The sequence below is a fragment of the Rhinoderma darwinii genome, chromosome 1 (assembly GCF_050947455.1).
Source record: "Rhinoderma darwinii isolate aRhiDar2 chromosome 1, aRhiDar2.hap1, whole genome shotgun sequence".
Lineage (NCBI taxonomy): Eukaryota > Metazoa > Chordata > Amphibia > Anura > Rhinodermatidae > Rhinoderma > Rhinoderma darwinii.
In genome coordinates, this window is record NC_134687.1 from 208,934,503 (window position 1) to 208,959,347 (window position 24,845).

Below are 24,845 nucleotides of genomic sequence, written 5' to 3' on the forward strand. Positions count from 1 at the left end.
GACGAGCATTCTCGTCCTGTGTGACAGCCGTCTGTGCGCGCGATCGAGAGCGGGGCAACGGCTGTAATACTCAGCCACGGCCCCGCTCTGACATCGGAGAGAAGAGAAACATCTTCTCTCCGCCGTTAACCCTTTGAATGGCGTGATTAAAGCTGATCGCGGCATTCATGGAGAGGGGACTGCACTTTGATCGCGTCACAGAAAATAACCGTGACGCAATCAAAGCCCATAACTTGTATGGCCAGACAGCCCAGGGTCCATTGCAGGACCCCAGGGCTGTCTGACAATATTTCCTGTCGTTAGGGCATACTGAGGTATGTCCTAACAACTGCCTGTGTACGATCAGTAACAGGCTAATGTACTGGCATATAGATCTATGCCAGTACATTGCAGTTACAAAATAAAAATGATAAAACCCTTTATGGGATTAAAAAAAAAGTTAAATGAATGTAAAAAGAATTAATGATAAATAAAAATACACAAACACAGATATTTTTTTTATAATAAATAAACTTTTTAAAATATAAGTCTCAAAACATGAAATAATATAGACATATTTGGTATCGCCACGACCGTAACAACCTGTACAACAAATTTATAACATTATTTATGATGATCGGTGTATGGTGTAAAAAAAAATATATAGAAATTAAAGGATAATGTATTTGCACCAAAAAATGGTACATAAAGTACAACTCGTCCCGCAAAAAACAGTCTCATACAACATCGTACAAAAAATAAGAGTTATGAGCGTCGGGAAGCAAAGAGGGAAATATAAAAAAAATTGTTCTGTCCTCAAGGCCAAAATTAGCCGTGTCCTTAAGGGGTTAAAGGGGTTTTCCCACGAGGAACATTTATGACATATCCACAGGATAGTTCATAAATGTCAGATAGATGCGGGTCCCACCTCTAGGACCTGCAACTATCTCTAGAACGGGGCCCAAAACCCCGTTCTAGCTTTGTCTGATCTCATGGACTCCCGGCCATGAGATCTCATGGTTTTATGGTCGCGAGTTACGTAAACAGCGTAACTCGCTGAGCTACGCTGTTTCCGTAACGCCCATAATAGTGAATAGCCGTTACAGAAGCAGCGTAGCATGCGAGCTACGCTGTTGTTTAACTACTATTCAGTTCTATGGGACATACGGAAAGAGCGTAGCTCAGCCACGACCATATAACCTTTTTCATGGTTGGAATCCACTTCATTCAGCCGCAGCACAGAGCGTCTGAACGGGGTTTAGGGGGCCCTGTTCTAGAGAGGTGCGGGTCCTACAGGTGGGTCCCGCATCTATCTGACATTTATGACATATCCACAAGATATGCTATTAATGTCTATCATGGGAAAACCCTTTAATGACCAGAATTAATCTTCGCTAGCATTGCCTAGTTTTATACTGCATAAAATATGAATCCGTACAAGTAGGAGAATTTTTATTTCGTACTAGAGTTGCAGATAAATGACAAGCTTTTACTAAGGAGATGGAGATATGAATTATGAAAATCCACCTATCCAAATCTCTCACACACACAAGACTAGTCAATAAGTGGCATGCTGCGTAAGCGGGTCTGCCACTCTTGTAGTACTCTTTCTACTTTGCCTTCCTAACTATTAAGTAGAAACTGAGATAAATGACTCCAGCTAAGTAACTAGCATGTGAATCGGGCGGGGTGACGTGCTGTTTCATTTTTGTTGTTTTTACAGCATTTTTTTTAAATTATTTTCAATAATGCGTTTTTTTTTGCTTCTTTTTGTTTTTAAATTTCACTATTGTATTTTAATAATATGGCGCTAAAGTTCTACATCAGCACCCAAATAACAGAAGTCCTGCATCTAGCAATCTGGTATACATTATATAAGTTCTGTTTGTTTCCCTCTGCCAGCTGAACATTGTGCAGTTGCGGGAGAGATTGTCACGAGCACAAGGAGAAAGCGGCTTGGCTTCCACTAGCACTATACAACCTCGTGCAACTCCCGTGGTGCCACAGCACATGCCCACACACATGAAACCCACACCAGATAACCAGTACTACCCACAGGTAATAATGATGAATACATATGTTTCTCCAGTACTGTATGACCTTTTAAAGGGGTGTTATGTAAATGCTGCTTAATCATTGGGTAACTTTCTGATATACTTTGTGTTTTAATTCCTCTGCTTGCCGTCAGTGAATGAATACATGCAAATACGGAAAACTTGTCCTTCTCACAGCTTCGTTTGCTACATATATATTTACATAAGGCATTACTCTCTGAGCGAAATACAGCACAAATCTTCCTCCTGTCCTCTAGTTTGCTACAGTTTTGGTAAAGTGAAAAAAGTTTACCAAAAGTTTTGCTCACCTCATATCCTTCATTTTAAATTGCGTTTTTCCAATGCGTTTTGTAAAGCAATGTAGACATAAAAAATCCAGAAAGCTGTGGGTGCTCGTAAATCCTCCTGAACTTGATCCTGTGTCGACAGCAGGTTGTAGAAACAAAAATAGTGTGTAGAAAAGGCAGATCCAGCACTCAAATATAAAAAATTCGATTTTTATTGGGTCATTTAAAAAAAAATTGTGTTAAAACAATAATCCCGGGACCACGCTTACGCGTTTCAGACCACTGGGGTCCTTAATCATAGCTGTGATGCTATGATTAAGGACCCCAGGGGTCTGAAACGCGTAAGCGTGGTCCCGGGATTATTGTTTTATCCCCAAAAAAATTTAAATGACCCAATAAAAATCGAATTTTTTATATTTGAGTGCTGGATCTGCCTTTTCTACACACAGTTTTGGTAAAATGCAGCATGGAGTTCAGGATATTTAGCTACAGAGAACTGCCTGGACTGGATACAGTTGTAGATGGGGTAGATGTGTCAAAACTGGTGCAAAGGAAAACTTGACAAGTTAGCCTTGGCAACCAATCAAATTCCACTTCTCATTTTTCAATGGCCCTTTGAAAAATAAAAGCAGCCGTCTAATTGGTTGCCATGGGTAACTATGCCACATTTTTCTTTTGCACCCGTTTTCATACATCTCCCACAATTGTTCATTGACGGCTAACCAGAGAGCTTTTAAAATGATGAACTGAAAAAGTATATTACAAAGTTGCAGAAGTGATATAGTAGTAGTATAGCGTCCACCCATATGGTTTTGTTTGAGTAGTATTATATTGTTTTTTACTTCTAATATGTTTCTGGTTTTTTTTGTCATTGAATGTTTTTATTCCCAAGAATGGTGACCGTATTTGAGCCTGGTGCATTTTATTTTACAGGCCTCCTTTTATGCAATATGATAATACAGAAAATTGTATGAAGTCTTCTTTGGCGGCTATTATGTTGGGACTTGTCTCATTTCCCATTCAGACGCCTATCTTTCATACCGTACTTTTACGTGTACAACCGCTGTATTATGGCAGCCCTCGCTTACACATACCTTTTTATATTTCATCTAAAGTTTATCGAAATCCTACCAGACAGTGTTTATTTGTTTGCCCTTATCTCTGTAGGACCGAAAAGAAAATGCCCACCCTTTAACCAAGGCACAGTTTAGTTCTTCTCTCTTAGTTTTTCCAGTGATTTTTATTTCTTTGTTTACTTCAGGCTAGAATTGCCCCTACTGTCACTTCCTGGAGTAACAAAAACCCTACTGCCCTTACCAGCTTTGCAGCTGCTGCCTCCTCTTCCTTTGACCCGCAGGTATAGCATTGCAATACATGGAAGGTTTGCCTCTTCTTTTTCTTTGCCGTTTCATTGGGCATGCTCTGATCTGGCACAGTACTTCACATTGTGCAGCACTTGATATCCGAAAACGATTAATTTATTGATCTGAATATGGTACAGCTAGCTGGTAGTCGTCATATATATTTGTTTAGCACACTGCTATTGGTTTAATGTAGATACTTATTCCTTATTCACACGAACGTTTAGATCGTCCGTATGACAGCGACATTAAAATGAATGGACCGATTGAACGGCCTGTGAAAAAAATAGGACATGTCCTAGCTTTGCCCGTTTTCACGGATCCCTCATAGGCTCAAGTCTATGAGGGATCCGTGAAAACTGGTCCCGCACGTATGCAAATCGGCTGTAAAAAACTGCTATTTTTCACGTCCGATTTGACACCCGTTTGTGTGAATAAGCCCTTAGAGTGGAAATTGTGGCATATAAGTCCTGCTAAAATGTATTCATAAGAATCTACGATTAGTAGATCTAGTAACATGTAAACTGATTTGTCTTTTACGTTTTACAGAGAGAAAACGCCCCACCACCAGGCTTCAACATCCCTAGCAACTTGTATCCATCTTCTCCAGGACCTCCTGCACCGGATTCTAATGCCAACCCCTATAATATGAGTGCTCGGCAAATGTACCCACAACGTATGTATCGGTATACATTACAGTGTCGTTTCTGTCTTGTTGGATTTGCACTCTGAAAAGACAAAGTTAAATGTGTATGCAGATAGGGGTGGGCATGTATACGTGATATTTTATTTACAGATTTGTGTATACTTTCCTCCTGCAACCATATAAAGTGTTTTCTATACACACAGACCATTTTTGCATACCAACAGAGCTATTGGGTGAACACAGAAACTGTTTAGTATAGAGGTTTGTTAGCGAGTGTACATAGTGTGCCACCTAGTGTCTGCTTTTTTTGTTTGTTTTTAGACTTTTTATCACTACGTACCTAAAATATCTTTCATTATTTATTTTTTACTCCTATTTTGTTGGTTTTTTTGCAAATTTGTTTCACATTTAAACACTTTATGTAAATTATATCTATATTGACATAAACAGTTTAGAATTATTACATAGCTTATCTTTAACTAGACCAGAGTTGCTCTTTTTTGGCCTGAGCTCTACTGAGACTTTTTGTAGCACAACTGATTTATTTTAACTATCGAGCTACCGCTATGGAATTCAGCGGTCAATCTATAGCTAAAATCAAACCGTTGCACTACAAAAAGTCTCAGTATAGTCCGGAGCTGCATTCACAATTCTGCTGTTTTCTATTGGAAACACCAGGCATATTTGTTCATCAAACACATCCCTGTCCCATCTCTGGACTATAATACAGGCTATAACTCGGTCTATATGTAAACTGTACAATGATGTTTCATGGTGGACTTAAGCTTTAATTATTCATTTTAAAGTTGTCCGAATTTTAAATGCAATTTATATTTGCATGTTATTGCTTGTTCAAAATGTGCAGACTAATACTGTTACTAATTTGTTATTTGTTCCTCCCTTTTTTTTCGGTATAGCCTATTTACCTTCTCAACAGTATTATGGTTCTGAGGGACCAGCTGTGTATCAACCTCAACCATCAGCCTCCATCCCTTCTGCCTCTCTCTACCATAGCTCTTCTTATGCCTCGTCTTCCCACTCTGCTCCTCAACCTCACTATCCTGTGCAACCTCAGCAGCCTCCAGTGTCAACATCGTCTTCTTCTCCTTCTTTTCCTCCTCCTGGACCGCCCTTCCAGCATGTCAGGCCAGGAGCGCCAGCAACCTCTGCTCCTTATGCAATACCTCCACCTGGATCTACAGGTACTTTTCCTGCTGCCAGTGAGCTGCCTGCATCCCAGAGAACAGGTCTGAGCATGAAAGGGGGTGGTGGGAGCCTGGGATCCTTAAAGTGTAGCTAAACGTTTGACAAACTTCTGACATGTCATAGTGAAGTTTGGATTGGTGGGGGTCCGAGCACGGAGACCCCCACCAATCATTAGAACGAAGCAGCTGAAGTGCTCGTGTGAGCGCTCAGCCGCTTCGTGTCTGTTCGACTTTTTCTGAAAATAAATGTATCGGTCTACGGACTCAATAGAAAGTCTGTGAGCCCGTACTCCGATACATCAGCTTTCCGGAACAAGCCGAACAGACACGAAGCAGCTTAGCGCTCATACGAACTGCTTCGTTCTAGCGATTGGTGGGGGTCTCAGTGCTCGGACCCCATCAATCCAAGACCAATCAGAAGTTTGTCAAACGTTTAGCTACACTTGAACTTTTTGGTTCTTTTAACTGGGAGAATAAAACATTAATGCACGTGTCTGTCTTGCTTACAGGTTTATGCTGTATTCATTTTTTATTTGTAATATTACAGTAATGTGTTTACTTATGTAGAATATATATAGTGCCTAAGTTCTCATTGTTTTCCTTTCTTTTGCATTTTTCTGATTTGTATTGTTAGTCTCCTATACTTACTGTAAGGCCTCATGAACGTATTTTTGTCCTCCCGTAAATACTGGCGTAAATACGGGTCCTTGGTCACACGTATTCAACCCGTATTGCACCAGTATTTACGGACCCGTGTCCTGCTCTGTTCTAAAAAATTTGAAATTGTTAAAAACAAGACAGCGTGTTCAAATTGGTACTTAAAGAGGCTCTGTCACCAGATTTTGCAGCCCCTATCTGCTATTGCAGCAGATAGGCGCTGCAATGTAGATTACAGTAACGTTTTTATTTTTTAAAAACGAGCATTTTTGGCCAAGTTATGACCATTTTTGTAGTTATGCAAATGAGGCTTGCAAAAGTCCAAGTGGGTGTGTTTAAAAGTAAAAGTCCAACTGGGCGTGTATTATGTGCGTACATCGGGGCGTTTTTACTACTTTTACTAGCTGGGCGTTCTGATGAGAAGTATCATCCACTTCTCTTCAGAATGCCCAGCTTCTGGCAGTGCAGATCTGTGACGTCACTCACAGGTCCTGCATCGTGTCGGCCACATCGGCACCAGAGGCTTCAGTTGATTCTGCAGCAGCATCGGCGTTAGCAGGTAAGTCAATGTAGCTACTTACCTGCAAACGCCGATGCTGCTGCAGAATCATCTGTAGCCTCTGGTGCCGATGTGTCCTCGCTCGTCTGACACGATGCAGGACCTGTGAGTGACGACACATCGTGATCTCTCGAGAACACGGCTGTGTCTGCACTGCCAGAAGCTGGGCGTTCTGAAGAGAAGTGGATGATACTTCTCATCAGAACGCCCAGCTAGTAAAAGTAGTAAAAACGCCCCGATGTACGCACATAATACACGCCCACTTGGACTTTTACTTTTAAACACGCCCAGTTGTACTTTTGCAAGTCTCATTTGCATAACTACAAAAATGGTCATAACTTGGCCAAAAATGCTCGTTTTTTAAAAATAAAAACGTTACTGTAATCTACATTGCAGCGCCTATCTGCTGCAATAGCAGATAGGGGCTGCAAAATCTGGTGACAGAGCCTCTTTAATAGCATGTCTGATGAAATAGATGCAAGTGAATGACAAAATTAGTGCTCTGTCAAGATTAAAATTCTATTTAATATGAATGAGATCTGCTAATGTACCAGTGTGAACAAACCCCTAATAAAGCTAAACGTAGATGGGTGAATTAGCATAAGGCTTCGTTCACAACTGCGTCGGAGGCTCCATTAGGGTATGTTCACACTGAGTTTTTTGATGCGGAAACTGCACCGCAAAACTCTCCAGAAACCAGCCGAAAATGCCTCCCATTGATTTCAATGGGAGGCGGAGGCGGTTTTCTCGCGTGAGCGGTAAAACCGGCTCGCGGGAGAAAGAAGGGACATGCCCTATCTTCGCGCGATTACGCCTCTGACCCCCCATTGACATCAATGGGAGGCAGAGAAAGCGTATTTCGCGGCGTTTTATGCCCGCGGCACTCTGGCCGCGGGCGGAAAACGCAGCGAAAATCGGCGTGTAGGCAGAGGAAAATCTGCCTCAAACGGAATTTTGTGGCAGATTTTCCGCCTGCAAAAAACTCAGTGTGAACCCGGCCTTAGGGGCCTCCATCGCAGTTCCGTCAGGGATTACTGGAGACCATAGCGCAGCATGCTGCGCTAGTGTGTCCGGTTAAATCACGGACACTCCGACGGAAAGCCAACAGAACCTATTAATGTCAAAGGGTTCCGTCGGCAACCAGCGGTGTCCATTGTGCAAGGGAACCGTTTATTCCGTTATTCCCTTGTTCTGCTCTGACGGAGCAGAACAAGGGTATAGCACAACGCAGCTGTGAACACAGCCTTACTTTGGCTGACTTTGCAGGATGCAGCAACTTTGCACTGGCCAAGCTATTCTGGAATTACTGTCAAGTGAAGGCGCAGAGTGCAGCCATGGCCGGACATGGTCTTGTTGAAAAATGTATGACTGTACTGTGCAGAAACCTCCATTGTTACATAATAAGTGATCTTTGCATCTTATCTGCAGAATATTCCACTATTCAAGATATGACAACTTACCCGCAAGGTGAACAGCGTGCTGCAGCACCAGTGCAATAACATAATCAAATAGCCGAAATTTGTTACAATTTACATTCTTTTAAATTTGATATTGTGCTTTATCTTGTCATTATTTTAACATTTACGATTAACAATATATAGAGAATCAATCAAATGGGGGGAAAAAATAATCTATGGGGGAGATTTATCAAATATTATTCAAAGGCAAAGTGGAATAGTTGCCCATGCGCCAGTTTTGATAAATGTCCCCCTATAAGTTTTACTGATCATTGAAAAGACTTTAAATGCTATGTGCCTACCATGTTTGTTTTGCTCCAATGAATCTAAAAGAAAAAAAAAATGATGAAGCAACTTTACAAGTAGCCTTAATTTAGCATACCCTACCGTTATGTGTATACAACTTCTATGCAGATTTATGTGTTTCCATGGTTACATACTACAAAAAACCCTATGTAGTCTGCTTCTACAGTGCTGTAGTCATTAAGAAGAGGGGCAGATGAAACCATGGAAATATGGATAGGAGCGCTATACAAACTTAAGGAAATTTTTTGATCAAGATTATTTGCAAAATTGTTTTTTTATGTCTTTTGCTTCATATTTTAGAGCATCACATGAGTAAATGAATTGAATCATGAACAAAACAAAATCTCTCCTATCGATTTTTTTTCTCTGTGTACTCTTGTTTTTGTTTTGCCAGATGAATGATAAGCATTGTCATTGAGAGATGTCATTAGTGGGGGGGGGGGGGGTTCATGAGCCGTGACCACCACTAATCTCTAGAATGAAGGCGCCACACTGATATTACGACATCTTTGCCACTATGTCTTTACTTGGAAATTTTTACATCATGTCCAATTAAGGATCATAATGAGACAACCGTTGACATAAGTTTGGTTACGGTCCCTTGATTTTAGTGGGAGAGATTTCGACATAACTAATGCCTCATGCACACGACCGTGTGTGCCGGCCGAGTCCCGTCAGTGAGCCATAGAAAGATGGGACATGCCCTATCTTTCCTCTGATCGGAAAAGTCAGTTTTCACTGACCCGATTCACCCGCTAAAGTGAATGGGTCCGTGACAAGTATCAGGTGCCACTCGGATCGGATGCTGTGAAATACGGCCTCAGTGGCACTCGGTCGTGTGCAAATCTCTAGGTTATGACCATAGGCGATTAGTGGGTTCATGGTTCACAAACCTCAGAGGTGATATTTTTTGAGATGTTAATGACAGAAAATGTGTAAGGCTTCTTTCACACTAGCGTTCGTATACGTATACCTCTCTTCCGTCAGAGGAAGAGAGGATCGGAAGATTAAACGGAAGGCAACGGTTCCATTAGAATTACCATTGATTACAATGGTAATTCTTTTGTTTCGGTTGCTTTCCGTTTGTCTCCATTTGCTACGTTTCCATTTTTTTTTTTTTGAATGGAAACAAAAGTGCAGTCTGAAGAACTTTTTGTTTCCGGTCAAAAAAAACGGAAACCTAGCGAACGGAGACAAACGGAAAGCAACTGATACAAAAGAATTATCATTGAAATCAATGGTAATTCTAAAGGAACCGTTGCTTTCCGTTTAATCTTTCGATCCTCTCTTCCTCTGACGGAAGAGAGGTAAACGTATACCTTGCGGTAGTTGAAAGAAGCTTAAGGGTGAACCTTTTCATTTACGTCCGTATATAATCTGCAGGCTTAAAAGTCACTTTTACATTTAAATACCAACAGTATAAACTCCTGGAAAGAGCGAAGTAGCGAGACTTTACTGGAGATAACATTCATGCACTCCGAATTGCAATCGCTTAATACTTTGTTTTAATGTGTAGCTACAGTATTAAAGCAATAGTTCTTTAATATACTCTGAAGGAATGCACTGGAGCTTCTCACAACCACTGACCTCAGAGCTGAAGGATTTCAAATCTCCTCTACAGCTTTTTCCCCAAGAGCTACTGTCATTCTTCGGGGAGGTGCCCACAAGGTGTCTCCAATGGCAGTCGGGGGCCTAATAAAGGCCCCCAAGTCTGCCTGTAGTGAATGCCTGCTAGTTCATGCCAGACAAGACACGCAGTAATACATTGCAATACAAAAGTATTGCCGTGTATGATAAATGCCATCGGAGGAGCGCATATTAAAGTCCCCTAGTGGAACTAGTAAAAAAGTAAAACATTTTTTTAGTAAAGTTAATAAAAAAAAAATAAAAACCCACTTTTTCCCCAAGAGCTACTGTCATTCTTCAGGGAAGGTGCCCACAAGGTGGAAAAATCTGCTGCAAAACCTGCATGTGTTGCATGCAAATTTTTCTGCAGATTTCACTACCCCTACATTAAAAGGGGTGAAATCCATGGTAAAAAAAAATTGACATTTTGCAGATTTTGGAAAATCTGCACCGCAGTTCACTTTCTGTGCGGAAAATTCTGCAGCATGTAGATGAGAAATCCACATGGCTGCTAATGTAATCCGCTGCAGATTTTACATGCGCAAATCGGTATGGAAAATCTGCAGCGTTACCTCTACGTGTGCACTTACCCTTAGGGTGAATTCACCTGCGGCAGATTTCTTGCAGAAATTTCTGCAACTTAATACTCCATTCCATACATGTGACTGGGGTCATTTCTGTAGGATGTGCATGTTCTGCAAGTCGCATTCAGATGAATAGGACAGTTGCAGAAATTTCGGCAGCAAATCTGGCAGATGTAAATTTGATGATAAACCCCCCCCCCCCCCCAAAAAAAATTGCCCTCATTAACAGTTCAGAGCTAAAATCTACATAAAAAAATTGAGTGACTTTCCTTTAATTATCCCGGTTTTGAGCTATTCACACCCAAATTGAAAGTCCATTTTCTGCTGGTTCCTCCCACAATGCACCGCTCTCTTGTAACAGGAATCCAGGTAAATTCGGAATTTAGCTTTCTATCTGAAAAGAGCACAAAACATCATATTCTGAAAAAGGAGGGGGAGGGGCAGCACAAGCGATTTGAAATGCTTCAACATTGAGGTCAATGGTTTCGCATTAAAACCGCTCTTACTCGGTTAGACGTGTATTGTGGAAATTATTTAAATATAAGCCGTTCCTAATAACCGGTGACAAGTGCAGTTCTAAAGTTATGCTGTCAAATTTCTAAACACTACAATAGTCTGGAACGGTCAAGAAATAGTTTCCTGAATATTCTAGATGTCAGATTAATAGTGTCTGCTTTATAGTGACAAAAACCGATTTATGTCGATTTTTCTTTTGTCCCGCTGTGTCGGCTTCTCAAGCCCAGGACCAGCAATAGAACTTGAAAACCTTGTTTTTCGTCCAACACTGGAAACCTTGGGCATTTGTGCCATTCTGTTTCCTTTTAATACAATTTTTCTAACCATAATCGGTGCCCAAATGTTCTATATTAGGCAGCCTCTTGTCCGTTGTATTAGCTGACCAAATAATTCTGTTTCAGGGCCTCAGAATGGATGGAATGACCCCCCTCCGCTCAGTGGAACTTCAAAGAAAAAGGTTTGTGACTGAAAACAATCCCTCTGTCTTGCCCTTTGCATGTAGAACACCTTGAATTCATCGTAGGATACGGAGAATGAGAATGCTAAATGTTTTACTTATGTTTTTTTGTTTTTTTTGTAGGTTATAGATAACCGCATGCCTTTACCACCAATCACAGCTCCTGTAATGAACCCTGTATCAGACCCACGGTCCCAACAGCAACAAGTGCCATTGCCTGTAGCGCCCGCCACATCAGTACCATATCAACCATCTCACATGCCAATTCCAGCACCAGGGGTACACCTTGATTCCTCAAAGCCTAGTACAGAAGGTGCTCCAGGCGCACCAATTGGCAACACCATGCAGGTTATTTCAACATTTCACTTCTCTTACAGCCTTTGGAGAAATAGAGCCACAGAACTATATTCACTGTCAAAGCTCTTCTTTCCTATATCGCTAGTAAATCATTTAACTTTGATATTTCTTCCATTGTCCTAGTTTTTAAGTTTTAGCTGGAACATTCCCTGTGTTGCCCCTAACATAGATGCAAGTATTGTACAGTGAATGCTGTGAGTCCTATGGATGGGTCCTCCGACAAAGTAATATATTCCTAGAAGAATTACCAGAAAATTGAATTAGCATGTGTATATAAATACGTTGTTTAATGAGAATATTGTATTTTTTTTTTTGTCCTTTCATTTAAAATGTTTCTCTGCGTTTTTAAGGCTATACACAGTTTGCCTGCTGAGAAGATCACAAAGAATCCAATCCCAGAGGAGCACCTAATCCTGAAGACCACTTTTGAGGCCCTAATCCAAAGATGCTTATTATCAGCCATCGACCCTGTGAGTTTTATGGACTTAGATTCATGATTTACTGACTACAGTTGCAGGTGAATTTCCTTTACACCTTGCATAATCCATTTAAGACACCGGGACGTACCGATGCGTCCTGGCTAAAAACTGTCTCCCTGTCAAAGGACATGGTGACAGAAATGTGCCATCAACTGTTTGTGGCGATCAACTGTCATAATAAGATGGCAGGGGGCCAATCACAGCGGTCCCCGGCCGTCGATCACTGTGATTGGTCAGTCACAGCAGACTGACCAATCACAGCTCCTTGAGAATGTGTATGTGATGGAGCTGGCTCAGAAGCTGAGCCAGCGCCATCACCGCCGGGTATTAGCTGTCTGACACCCCACTGTAACGGCCAGGACCGAAGCTAGGCTCCGATCCGGCCGATTAACCCCTTAATGACCGCCTTTTCACGGCGCTGCATCAGAATAAATGAACAGAGCAGGGAGACGTTAAATCTCCCTGCTCTCAGCTGCCAGAGGTAGCTGGGGGCATCCCTGCTCGAACGGGTGAGATCGATATCAGTATCGATCTCACCTGTTTAACCCCTCAGATGCGGTGCCCAATAGCGTACACCGCATCTGAGTGGTTTTGGAGAGAGGGAGCTCCCTCTCATCCCACCGGCACCCGGCGATAAGATCGCCGAGTGTCTGTGTCTCCGATGGCACCCGGGTGCCTAATAAAGGCCCCTAGGTCTGTCTGTAGTGAATGCCTGCTATGTGAATGCTTGCCTAGCAGATGCCTGTCCGTATTAAACGGACAGGCAGTAATACACTGCAATAAAAAAAACACATTAAAAACACACTTTTCCCCCTTACAAAATGCTTTACTATTAAAAAAAAAAGCAAAAAAGTTACATATATTTGGTATCGCCGCGTCCGTAACGACCCCGACTATAAAGCTTTTACATTATTTAACCCGCACGGTGAACGCCGTAAAAAATAAAATAAAAAACAATGGAAAAATTGCTGTTTTCTGTGAATCCTGACTTGAAAAAAATTTGATAAAAAGTGATCAAAAAGTCGTATCTACTCCAAAATGGTGCTACTAAAAAATACAACTTGTCTCGCAAAAAACGAGACCTTATGCAGCTATGTCGACACAAAAATAAAAAAAGTTATAGCTCTTCGAATAGTGACGATGGAAAAACTATAAAAATTGCTTGGTCATTAGGGCCCAGAATGCAAGCGGGGGAAGGGGTTAATATTACAGACGAATAACCGCTGTAGTAATGCAGGGCTTTTCTATTTTCTAGCATCATTGAAATTCCATTATTTCTTCTAACCAAACAGATTAAGTTGTGACCTATATTTTTATATCGTATTTCCTAATTTTCCTTACGTCAGACGGGTTCCCATTAGAGGGAAATAAAGAAAACAGAATTTTTGGGGATGGGTGGGAGAGTAACGATTTTCAAAGCTAATAGAATGCAATTGAGATTGACATATTTGTCTAATTCTAATGTAAATATTTTATCTTTTCTTTCATTCAGCAAACCAAAAGGAAATTGGATGATGCAAATAAGAGGCTAGAGTCCCTGTATGACAAGCTAAGAGAGCAGACAGTGAGTTTTCTGTGTTTTACAATATGGCTCTGTACCGCTGTATCATTTATTCTGTATAAGTCATCTAATGGAAAGTCTTAAAAGGGTATTCCCAGCTCAGACATTTATGGCATATCCATAGGATATCCACACAATTAGACTACTAGATACTACTTTAACATATATTGACAATATTTTTTAAGTCCTACATGTACACAGAAAAACCTTATGCAGGGGACCACACACAGAGTCCCGTTCAGCCTCGTTCTACAGAGCCACTGGAACTCTGTGTGTCGCCGTACCATGGAGGTGGCGTGAGGCCCCATGCACCCGTTTGGCAGCCATACATGGCTCTATACTAATCGGAGCAGTAATGCTGCCGTTTTCGTAATGAATTTCTCTGTTCAGCAAGTGAGCCGTTTCCAATCGCCACATACATTCTCTAATCCATATATCGGGTTCATTGTGCACTTTCATGATAAAACTTTATCACCAAGCCTTTACCGCCTTAGAAATGCATGGATATTAGAATTTTATCACTATGGTTCGTGGGCAAACCTCTTTAAAATAAACTATTTAAGCAAGATTAAGTATTTTAAAACAGAATTTGTTGCAGTATCTTTCTTCTATGCTGAGAAGGTGAAAGACTGAGGCTGCACTCCTGCCAGGCTCCGATTACATTTCATGTTCAGATTTCTGTTGGCCACCGTGTTCTCATAAGGACCTTATGTGGATCCAAATTACATATAACTGGCACAATTTAAGCCAGCTGTCACAAGGCCCGTGGAAGATTCTGTCACGGGGCCAGCAGAGGGTGGTGTGAACCTACGTTGTCAACAAGGGATTTGACGTGGGGCTAAACCAGGGAGCAGAGTCTAAGAGAAACCCCGGTATTCAGCCTATACAGGGATCTGGACTTCGCTGCTGGGGGACCCCAGGTCACTTTTCCAGAGAAGTCTCCCTTGGTGACGGGCAACATAACATGTGTAATGCCAGTAAGCGTGGTCTGGTATAGCAAAATGTCAAGGCAGGCGGCAAGGTTCAGATCAGGTCACGTAGCAAGAGGTCATGGCAGGTGGCAGAGGTTCGTCACGGGTCACTTAGCAAGAGGACAGGCAGCAGGCAAGGATGGTCTACGGCAGAACGGCAGCAGCATGGGAAGGCCGCCAGACATGGACCTCAGAAAACAGGAGCGAAGCCGGGAGCAGGTGATTAAAGCGAGGTGGCGGTGGCTGGGAGGGGCGAACATTACACCAGCTATGGTGACACTGTGCCTGATAAAAATCAGAATAGGAAATATCATCAGAAATTCTCCATTGAAGTTTGTGCACTTTCATGATCAATGAACCGGACATATGGATTAGAGAATGTATGTGGTGTTTGGAAACTGCTCACATGCTGAACAGAGCAACTCCTCTCCAAAATGACTTTCATGTATGTTACTTGTCTTGTCCTTATTATTGAGAATTTCCAAAAGCTCCCATAAGTCTATGTTTACATAAGAGGAATTTACAGTAACTCCGCATTGAAAATCCACGCCATACTTTTGACGTGGATTTCAATTAAGATAATGACAAAGGTGAAATCTGTGGCAAAATCCACCACCTTTTGATAATCCGCAGCGAACTCCAAAACCCCTGCTGATCTTTTTCTGTTATTTGTGAATAAAAACCGTGTGCCCTTGCATTGCACTTAGCGATCAATGATCAATGTCAAATCTTCTCAAATTCTGCTGCAAACCCACCACATGTGAACATGCCCTAATAAGCCAGCTCTCGAAAAGTACTGATTCTACTTGCAGATCCAGCTGGTGGGGAGTCTTGAGAGCAATGCTCCTTGGGGAAAAGTATGAAAAATTGCTCTCCCCCCTTTGGTAGAAAGCGTTTTTTTGACTACCCTGTAAGGCAATGTTTGACCTTTTATAAAGGTCGGACATTGACTTACAGGGTAGTCGCCTACAGGTGGCACTAGAGAGACCGTTCTATTCTGAAGGAGCAGCTAAATGACATTAATTATCTGGCAAACAGCTGGAAATGTGAAATTCTCACCATGGCTTTTAACCTAATACATGTGCCATATAATAATGAGCCTATATTAGCCAATTACTATTACACAATTGACTAATATAAGACCACATGTGATTCTCATGTTTTCTATAGCCGGGGTTCATGTCCAATTCTGTTCTAACCATCTCTGGTCTTTTCTAGCTATCTCCTGCAATAATTTCAGGTTTGCACAACATTGCCAGAAGTATTGAGTCTCGAAACTATATGGAAGGACTCAACATCCATACTCACATAGTGAGCACCAGTAACTTCAGTGAAACGTCTGCCTTCATGCCTGTACTGAAAGTCGTGCTTACCCAGGCCAATAAACTTGGAGTGTGAACTCTTTTCTCAGAGACTTCCTTCACCATTTCTTGAAGAAGAAACCGAGGCTTCTGCACCTTGTATTAGATGACGGACCAAGGACTAGCATGTTTTTAACATTTCCAGAACACAAAACCACCTGTGACTCCTGAAGTTAATTTCATCTTTCTTTTTTAATCTAAGGAGTCGTTTGTTTTTTTTACATCGTCCCTTACACATTATTGTATTCCATGGATTATTCACAGCTCATGTCAGTCAGTCCGAGTTTCCAGAATCTTACTATCGAATATTTGACCAAGGATTTTTTTTTTAAATTTAATGGTTCACATTATAGAAAGATTTGGTTGCCAAATTTTATCATCTAAAATAAAATGTGATCCAAATTAAAAAACATGGTTAGCACGTGTGTTGTTTTTTCGTATCCCATTTTAAATTGGACAAACCTCAGCAGTCTTTTAGGGAATAGAATTTCCATTGACTTGACTTGCATATCTAATGGTTATGACAGGATAATGCATCAACAAAACATAAATGCTCCATATAAAAGCAGCTTTATACCTCACGCACAAGGCCATATTACGGTTTTATGTTGTACAGATCTAGAATAGGGCACCCATAGAGGTGCATGGCGACTTTTATTGTACCTAAATATTTCTTCTATGTTATATGCAGCCTTTCTACTGTTAAATTCCATAAGCTTTCCTTCTAGGGTAAAACATCTGTGATATGGAGCACCATACGCCAGCACAAGGAGTTCATGCATCTCCGAAGTACAGAGCCACAGGGGAATCTGTGTGCCGCTGCTTCCTGCGTACAGCTGTGTATATACATGTGCTCCATTTGTGCAGTATAATGCAAGTAAATGTGATTTCATGAAGCCCCATTCACATCCTGCAGAAAAAAATATGCAGATTTGAAGGCATGCTGTGATCTTAATGTCCAGCTTTTGTGAATTTCCCTGGGTTTTGTCTTCACATTGTCTTCTGGATGCCCTAATTCAGCTGTGAAGGTTAAACCCCTGACCTTTCCAAAACACAGGTTAAATAGTTGCATATTTAATTAAAGGGGTTCTCTGCTTTGTACAATTTCTACTTATTAGACGGGTCCCTTGACAATAAGTGGATAAGAAAGAGTTCCCCTACTGGGACCCCCAGCTTTTAGCTGTTATCTCTGGGTACACCTTTGAAATATTTTTTTTGTTTTTCTTTTACTAAAAATGTGTATCAGTGTGATTAGTGCAACTTTCAAAGTACTTTTTATTAAAAATAATTTTCACTTTTTGAGATACAGCTGCTTTTGTATCCTGTATACAGAGCAGCTGTATTGTGCGCTAAGACCTGAATCCAATAAGTCAGCGGGACTGACGTGTGCAGAGACAGCAGGTCACGCAGGATCCAGCCGTAATCTATCACATGTAACTGATGAACTTAGATGTGATCGCTAGCAGCTCGATCCTGCGTGTCTCCCGCTGACACTGAACGCGGTAGTCCTGCTGACCTGATGGATACAGCTTTCAGCATTAGATACAGCTGCTCTGTATACAGAATACAAAGCAGCTGTATCTCAAAAAGTAAAAACTTTTAATAAAAAGTATTTTGAAAGTTGCACCAATCACACTGATAGACATTTTAAGACCATTAAGTCCCTGGAGTGCCTGCCATCCCAAATAGCAGCCCAGACCGACGTCCATTAGAATCCCTTCTTTAGGAAACGCACTCCCCTTCTGGTTGTAGTTCACACATGAAAGGCCTAGACGCGCTAGGAACACGTCCTACTCCTCATTGCGTTCTTCTCAGTACTAGTACTGGAGAAGCTGCTTCCCTGCTGGATCAGTCTGTCTTCTCTGTGGAATCCTCTGACTCAGACCTTCTTCAGACGAGTGTGTCCGTTTTGCATCTCCAAAAAAATGGAGCATATTTCATGCATTTCAGTTCCATGTGGCATCAGTGTTCCTGTTTTTTTTTTTTGTTTTTTTTTCAACTGGTGCATGAAACACGGACAGCACGCAGATGTTGTTCGTGTGCACCGATAGACTTCAATTGGTAGCATGGTCCACAAAAACTGACTAAAATATTATATGAAGTGAGTTTCACATGACGGACACGCTGCATGAAAAATCACGCATGTGTGAATAGCCCTATTGATGTGCATTGGTCCGTGTGCTGTCCGTTATTTCAACGGACAGCGCACAGACTTGAAATACAATTGTCTGAATAAGGCTTTAGATTCAGTCAGAACAAAACACAAAATTAGTGGCAGCTGTGCATTACCTGATCTATGCAGTAAGGCCTTATTTACACAAACGTATTTCACGTCCGTGATACGCGCGTCAATATCACGCACGTCGCACGGACCCATGCAAGTCAATGGGGCCATTCAGACATTGTGTTTTACACGAAGCGTGTGTCCGCTGCGTGAAAGTTACTGCATGTCCTATACTTGTGCGTTTTTCACGCATCACTCACCCATTTAAGTCAATGGGTGTATGAAAATCACGGACGCACATCCGCGTGCTGTGCGTGATTCACGCAACAGATGCTAAAGAAATTATGAAAAGTAGAAAAACACCTTCGGTTTATTTTGCTGACGTGATACGCGTGACATATTGATGACATACGCGCGTAAAAAATGCAGACACACCATACACTGATGTCACACGGAACTGCAACGCAGGAAGAACGCGCGCAAAACTGACACATTCGTGTGAATTAGGCCTTAGGGACACCTTGCGCATTAAAGATGACTCCAGGGCCGGCCTTAGATTGGATGGCTCCCTGTGCGGGAATCTATTGCTGCCCTCCGCAAATGAAAAATGAACCACGTATATAGACACGCACATACTGGAACATATATATATACTGTACATACATAAAGTCATATATTTAGACATACAGGGAAATATACATACACACACACACATATTCTGGAATATATACATAGATAAATAAATAGACACAAATACATAAAAGGCACATATATACACAGTACAGATAATGTAGATGTTATCTGCAGTCCTATACAACACCACAGATAACACCGTGATAACTCAGTGAGTACAGATAATGTAGTAGTGTTACCTGCAGTCCTATGTAACACCACCGATAACAGAGTGATAACTTCCTGAGTACAGATAATGTAGTAGATGATACCTGCAGTCCTGTGTAACAATACAGATAACACACACACACACACACACACACACACACACACACACACACACACACACACACACACACACACACACACACACACACACACGTGTGTGTGGTGCTCATAGGTGTGTATATGTATATATACTAGTGCTTCTCAATGAATTAGAATATCATCAAAAAGTTAATTTATTTCAGTAATTCAATTCAAAAAGTGAAACTCCTCCTATTATATAGATTCATTACACACAGAGTGATCTATTTCCAGCATTTTTCTTTTAATGTTGATGATTATGGTAACTGTTAAGGAAAACACAAAATTTAGTGTCTCCGAAAATTAGAATATTATATATTAGCCCAATTTCAAAAATTATTTTTAACACCGAAATGTTGGCCTACTGAAAAGTATGTACAGTATATGCCCTCAATACTTGGTCGGGGTGCCTTTTGCATGAATTACTGCATCAATGCGGCGTGGCATGGAGGCGATCAGCCTGTGGCACTGCTGAGGTGTTATCAATGCGGCGTGGCATGGAGGTGATCAGCCTGTGGCACTGCTGAGGTGTTATCAATGCGGCATGGCATGGAGGCGATCAGCCTGTGGCACTGCTGAGGGGTTATGAAAGCCCCGGTTGCTTTGATAGCGGCCTCCAGCTCGTCTGCATTGTTGGGTCTGGCGTCTCATCTTCCTCTTGACAATACTCCATAGATTCTCTATGTGGTTTAGGTCAGGCGAGTTTGCTGGCCAATCAAGCGCAGTGATACTGTGGTTATTAAACTTTTGGCAGTGTGGGCAGGTGCCAAGTCCTGCTGGAAAATGAAATCAGCATCTCCATAAAGCTTGTCAGCAGAGGGAAGCATGAAGTGCTCGAAAATTTCCTGCTAGACGGCTGCGTTGACTGGACTTGATATAACACAGTGGACCAACACCAGCAGATGACATGGCTCCCCAAACCATCACTGACTTTGGTAACTTCACACTGGACCGCAAGCAACTTGGATTGATGCCTCTCCACTCTTCTTCCAGACTCTGGGGCCGAGATTTCCAAATGAAATGCAAAATTTACTTTTATCTGAAAACAGGACTTTGGACACTGAGCAGCAGTGTTGGTCCACTGTGTTATATCAAGTCCAGAGTCAAGGCAGATGTCTACCAGGAAATTTTCGAGCACTTCATGCTTCCCTCTGCTGACAAGCTTTATGGAGATGCTGATTTCATTTTCCAGCAGGACTTGGCACCTGCCCACACTGCCAAAAGTATCAATACCTGGCGTAATAACCACAGTATTACTGTGCTTGATTGGCCAGCAAACTCGCCTGACCTAAACCCCATAGAGAATCTATGGGGTATTGTCAAGAGGTAGATGAGACACCCGACCCAACAATGCAGACGAGCTGAAGGCCGCTATCAAAGTAACCTGAGCTTCCATAACACCTCAGCAGTGCCATAGGCTGATCGCCACCATGCCACGCCACATTGATAACACCTCAGCAGTGCCACAGACTGATCACCTCCATGCCACGCCGCATTGATAACACCTCAGCAGTGCCACAGGCTGATCGCCTCCATGACACGCCGCATTGATGTAGTAATTCATGCAAAAGGAGTCCCGACCAATATTGAGGGCATATACTGTACAGACTTTTCAGTAGGCCAACATTTCGGTATTAAAAATCATTTTTGAAATTGGGCTTATATAATATTCTAATTTTCTGAGAGACAATTTTGGGTGTTCATTAACTTTTAGCCATAATCATCAACATTAAAAAAAAAAAATGCTGGAAATAGATCATTCTGCGTGTAATGAATCTATAGAATATATGAGTCTCACTTTGTGAATTGAAGTATTGAAATAAATACAATTTTTGATAATCTAATTCATTGAGAAGGACTAGTGTGTGTGTGTATGTGTATATATATATATATATATATATATATATATATATATATATATATATACATACACACACACACACACACACACACACACACACACACACACACTACCGTTCAAAAGTTCAGGGTCACTTAGAAATTTCCTTATTTTTGAAAGGAAAGCACAGTTTTTTTTCAATGAAGATAGCATTAAATTAATCAGAAGTACACTCTATACATTGTTAATGTGCTAAATGACTATTCTAGCTGCAAACGTCTGGTTTTTAATGCAATATCTACATATAGAGGCCCATTTCCAGCAACCATCACTCCAGTGTTCTAATGGTACATTGTGTTTGCTAACTGTGTTAGAAGGCTAATAGATGATTAGAAAACACTTGAAAACCCTTGTGCAATTATGTTAGCACCGCTGTAAACAGTTTTGCTGTTTAGAGGAGCTATAAAACTGACCTTCCTTTGAGCTAGTTGAGAATCTGGAGCATTACATTTGTGGGTTAGATTAAACTCTCAAAATGGCTAGAAAAAGAGAGCTTTCATGTGAAACTAGACTGTCTATTCTTGTTCTTAGAAATGAAGGCTATTCCATGCGAGAAATTGCCAAGAAACTGAAGATTTCCTACAACGGTGTGTACTACTCCCTTCAGAGGACAGCACAAACAGGCTCTAACCAGAGTAGAAAGAGAAGTGGGAGGTCCCGCTGCACAACTGAGCAACAAGACAAGTACATTAGAGTCTCTAGTTTGAGAAATAGACGCCTCACAGGTCCTCAACTGGCAGCTTCATTAAATAGTACCCGCAAAACTCCAGTGTCCGTCTATAGTGAAGAGGCGACTCCGAGATGCTGGCCTTCAGGGCAGAGTGGCAAAGAAAAAGCCATATCTGAGACTGGCTAATAAAAGGAAAAGATTAATATGGGCAAAAGCACACAGACATTGGACAGAGGAAGATTGGAAAAAAGTGTTATGGACAGACGAATCGAAGTTTGAGGTGTTTGGATCACACAGAAGAACATTTGTGAGACGCAGAACAACTGAAAAGATGCTGGAAGAGTGCCTGACGCCATCTGTCAAGCATGGTGGAGGTAATGTGATGGTCTGGGGTTGCTTTGGTGATGGTAAAGTGGGAGATTTGTACAAGGTAAAAGGGATTTTGAATAAGGGAGGCTATCACTCCATTTTGCAACGCCATGCCATACCCTGTGGACAGCGCTTGATTGGAGCCAATTTCATCCTGCAACAGGACAATGACCCAAAGCACACCTCCAAATTATGCAAGAACTATTTAGGGAAGAAGCAGGCAGCTGGTATTCTATCTGTAATGGAGTGGCCAGCGCAGTCACCAAATCTCAACCCCATAGAGCTGTTGTGGGAGCAGCTTGACCGTATGGTACGCAAGAAGTGCCCATCAAGCCAATCCAACTTGTGGGAGGGGCTTCTGGAAGCATGGGGTGAAATTTCTCCCGATTACCTCAGCAAAGTAACAGCTAGAATGCCAAAGGTCTGCAATGCTGTAATTGCTGCAAATGGAGCATTCTTTGACGAAAGCAAAGTTTGAAGGAGAAAATTATTATTTCAAATAAAAATCATTATTTCTAACCTTGTCAATGTCTTGACTATATTTTCTAGTAATTTTGCAACTCATTTGATAAATATAAGTGTGAGTTTTCATGGAAAACACAAAATTGTCTGGGTGACCCCAAACTTTTGAACGGTAGTGTGTGTACATATATATATATATATATATGTATATTTTATATAATGTGTGTATGTGCAGACACATATCATACACACTTACACTGAGACATATAGACATACAGGCACACATATACTGGAACATACACATACAAGCAGACTTCTATACACAGACACATATTCACACACAGAGACTTATATACACACACAGATAGGCACTTACCTCCTCCCTTTCTGACCGGCTTCTTAAAGGGGCGGACTGTGGACAGAGCTGCTGCCTCTGCTTCCTCCGTGTGTGTAACGAGGAGCAGAGGACATAGTGCTCAAAAGGCCTGCACAGTTGCGCAACCTACATGCTGGGAGGGTACAGCGCCCTGTGCACTCACACAGGTCACACACACCAATAAGGCTGTCCCTTTGTGACGAGGGTGAGGTCTCCTTCTAAAGCGAGCCTCTTGTTTTTCCAAACCACAGTGAGTTCGAGGACATCCTCTATAAGGAATAAAATCACCCGGACAGGCACTTAACAGTCTCCAAGTGGACGGATGTGCTGTTCCCATTTCCAGAGGATTTGATAAACAAATGGTCAATCTCCCCATCAGTGCATCCGCCTCTGTTGGGGCTTTCCAAGAGCACTATTCACCTGCTGTCTGATGCAATCCCCTCATGGAGAGTGAGACATTGAATTCCCTTTCCAGATCCGTCTTTTTTTGTGGCAGCCGCGTTTACCCTTCCACCGGCCTTTGCGTCATCCTGGGTTAGCAAAGCTTGCTCCATTTGGGCCAATCAGCTTTATCAGGGTATCTATGAGGGCGCATCTCAGGAAGACTTAACTGATTTAGCCTCTCATCCTTTTCATGTCTCCTAGATCTTGAGTCAGGCTTTTTCTCTACCAAAGTAACTTCTATCTCCACCGCTATGCACCACTTGGTTTGGCTTTTAAATCTTGGGCAGCAGATCCTGCTTCATTAAAGGCCCTAAATGGCCTTCCCTTTCCTTGAGGTAGACTTTTTGGGACGTGCCTGGATGAGATCATCTGTGAAGCCACTGACAGAAAAAGTTCCCTCCTCCCTCAGTCATCCTTTAGTTTCGCAACAGCCTTTTCAACGTTCTCTGAGATTCCATTCATTTTGCAACTTTTACCCTGGACATCCATCCTCCGGGCATGGTCGCCCTAGGCTCTAGAAACCTTCCACCTCCAAAACATCTGCCTGAAGGTGTCTTCCAACTCCAGCCTTTCCCTCTGGTGGGGGAACCTTTTTCTTTTCAGACAATATGGCTTGCCGACATGGACGATGCCAGGGTTTGAAAGGTAGCATTAAAATAATACAAAATCAAATTTTTAGACCCTCCCCCAGGTCAGTTCTCCCAATTGACCCCACCTCAGATCACGCTTCCACTTTTTTCAAGCTCTTTACTGTAATGGCGGAAGGAGGTGAAGGGAACAAGTGAGCCCTAATCTACCCACCGCCCTGTCCCTGCCTACTTGCAACGACCCGCCCTAGGCGACAGGGTACAACTGGGCGGCGGTCCCTACGCTGTCTAAGTGCAAGGGGGTACAAACAGGGAACACGCAAGGGAATACAGTAGCCCACGGAACGCCGCGAGGAAACGGAGCGGGAAGAGCCAGTCAGGATCAGGAAGTAGTGGAGTATACAAACGGGAG

The 24,845-nt window shown here is 42.0% G+C and overlaps 1 protein-coding gene across 6 annotated transcripts in view; it reads left to right on the plus strand.

Moving 5' to 3' along the window:
- Positions 1-16,811, plus strand: part of SEC31A (SEC31 homolog A, COPII component) — a 79,858-nt gene extending 63,047 nt beyond the window's left edge. For 2 of the 6 annotated variants that reach the window (XM_075861212.1, XM_075861229.1), the window contains 10 exons: positions 1,882-2,037; positions 3,582-3,677; positions 4,231-4,357; positions 5,245-5,529; positions 8,177-8,215; positions 11,639-11,694; positions 11,818-12,042; positions 12,402-12,521; positions 14,023-14,094; positions 16,281-16,811. In XM_075861212.1, the coding sequence (XP_075717327.1) occupies positions 1,882-2,037; positions 3,582-3,677; positions 4,231-4,357; positions 5,245-5,529; positions 8,177-8,215; positions 11,639-11,694; positions 11,818-12,042; positions 12,402-12,521; positions 14,023-14,094; positions 16,281-16,460 (1,356 nt within the window). In that variant the 3' untranslated portion in view covers positions 16,461-16,811. The remainder of the gene's footprint in view (positions 1-1,881; positions 2,038-3,581; positions 3,678-4,230; positions 4,358-5,244; positions 5,530-8,176; positions 8,216-11,638; positions 11,695-11,817; positions 12,043-12,401; positions 12,522-14,022; positions 14,095-16,280) is intronic. The other 4 variants (XM_075861246.1, XM_075861220.1, XM_075861237.1 and 1 more) reach the window with 4 other exon arrangements.
- The last annotated feature ends 8,034 nt before the right edge of the window (positions 16,812-24,845 follow it).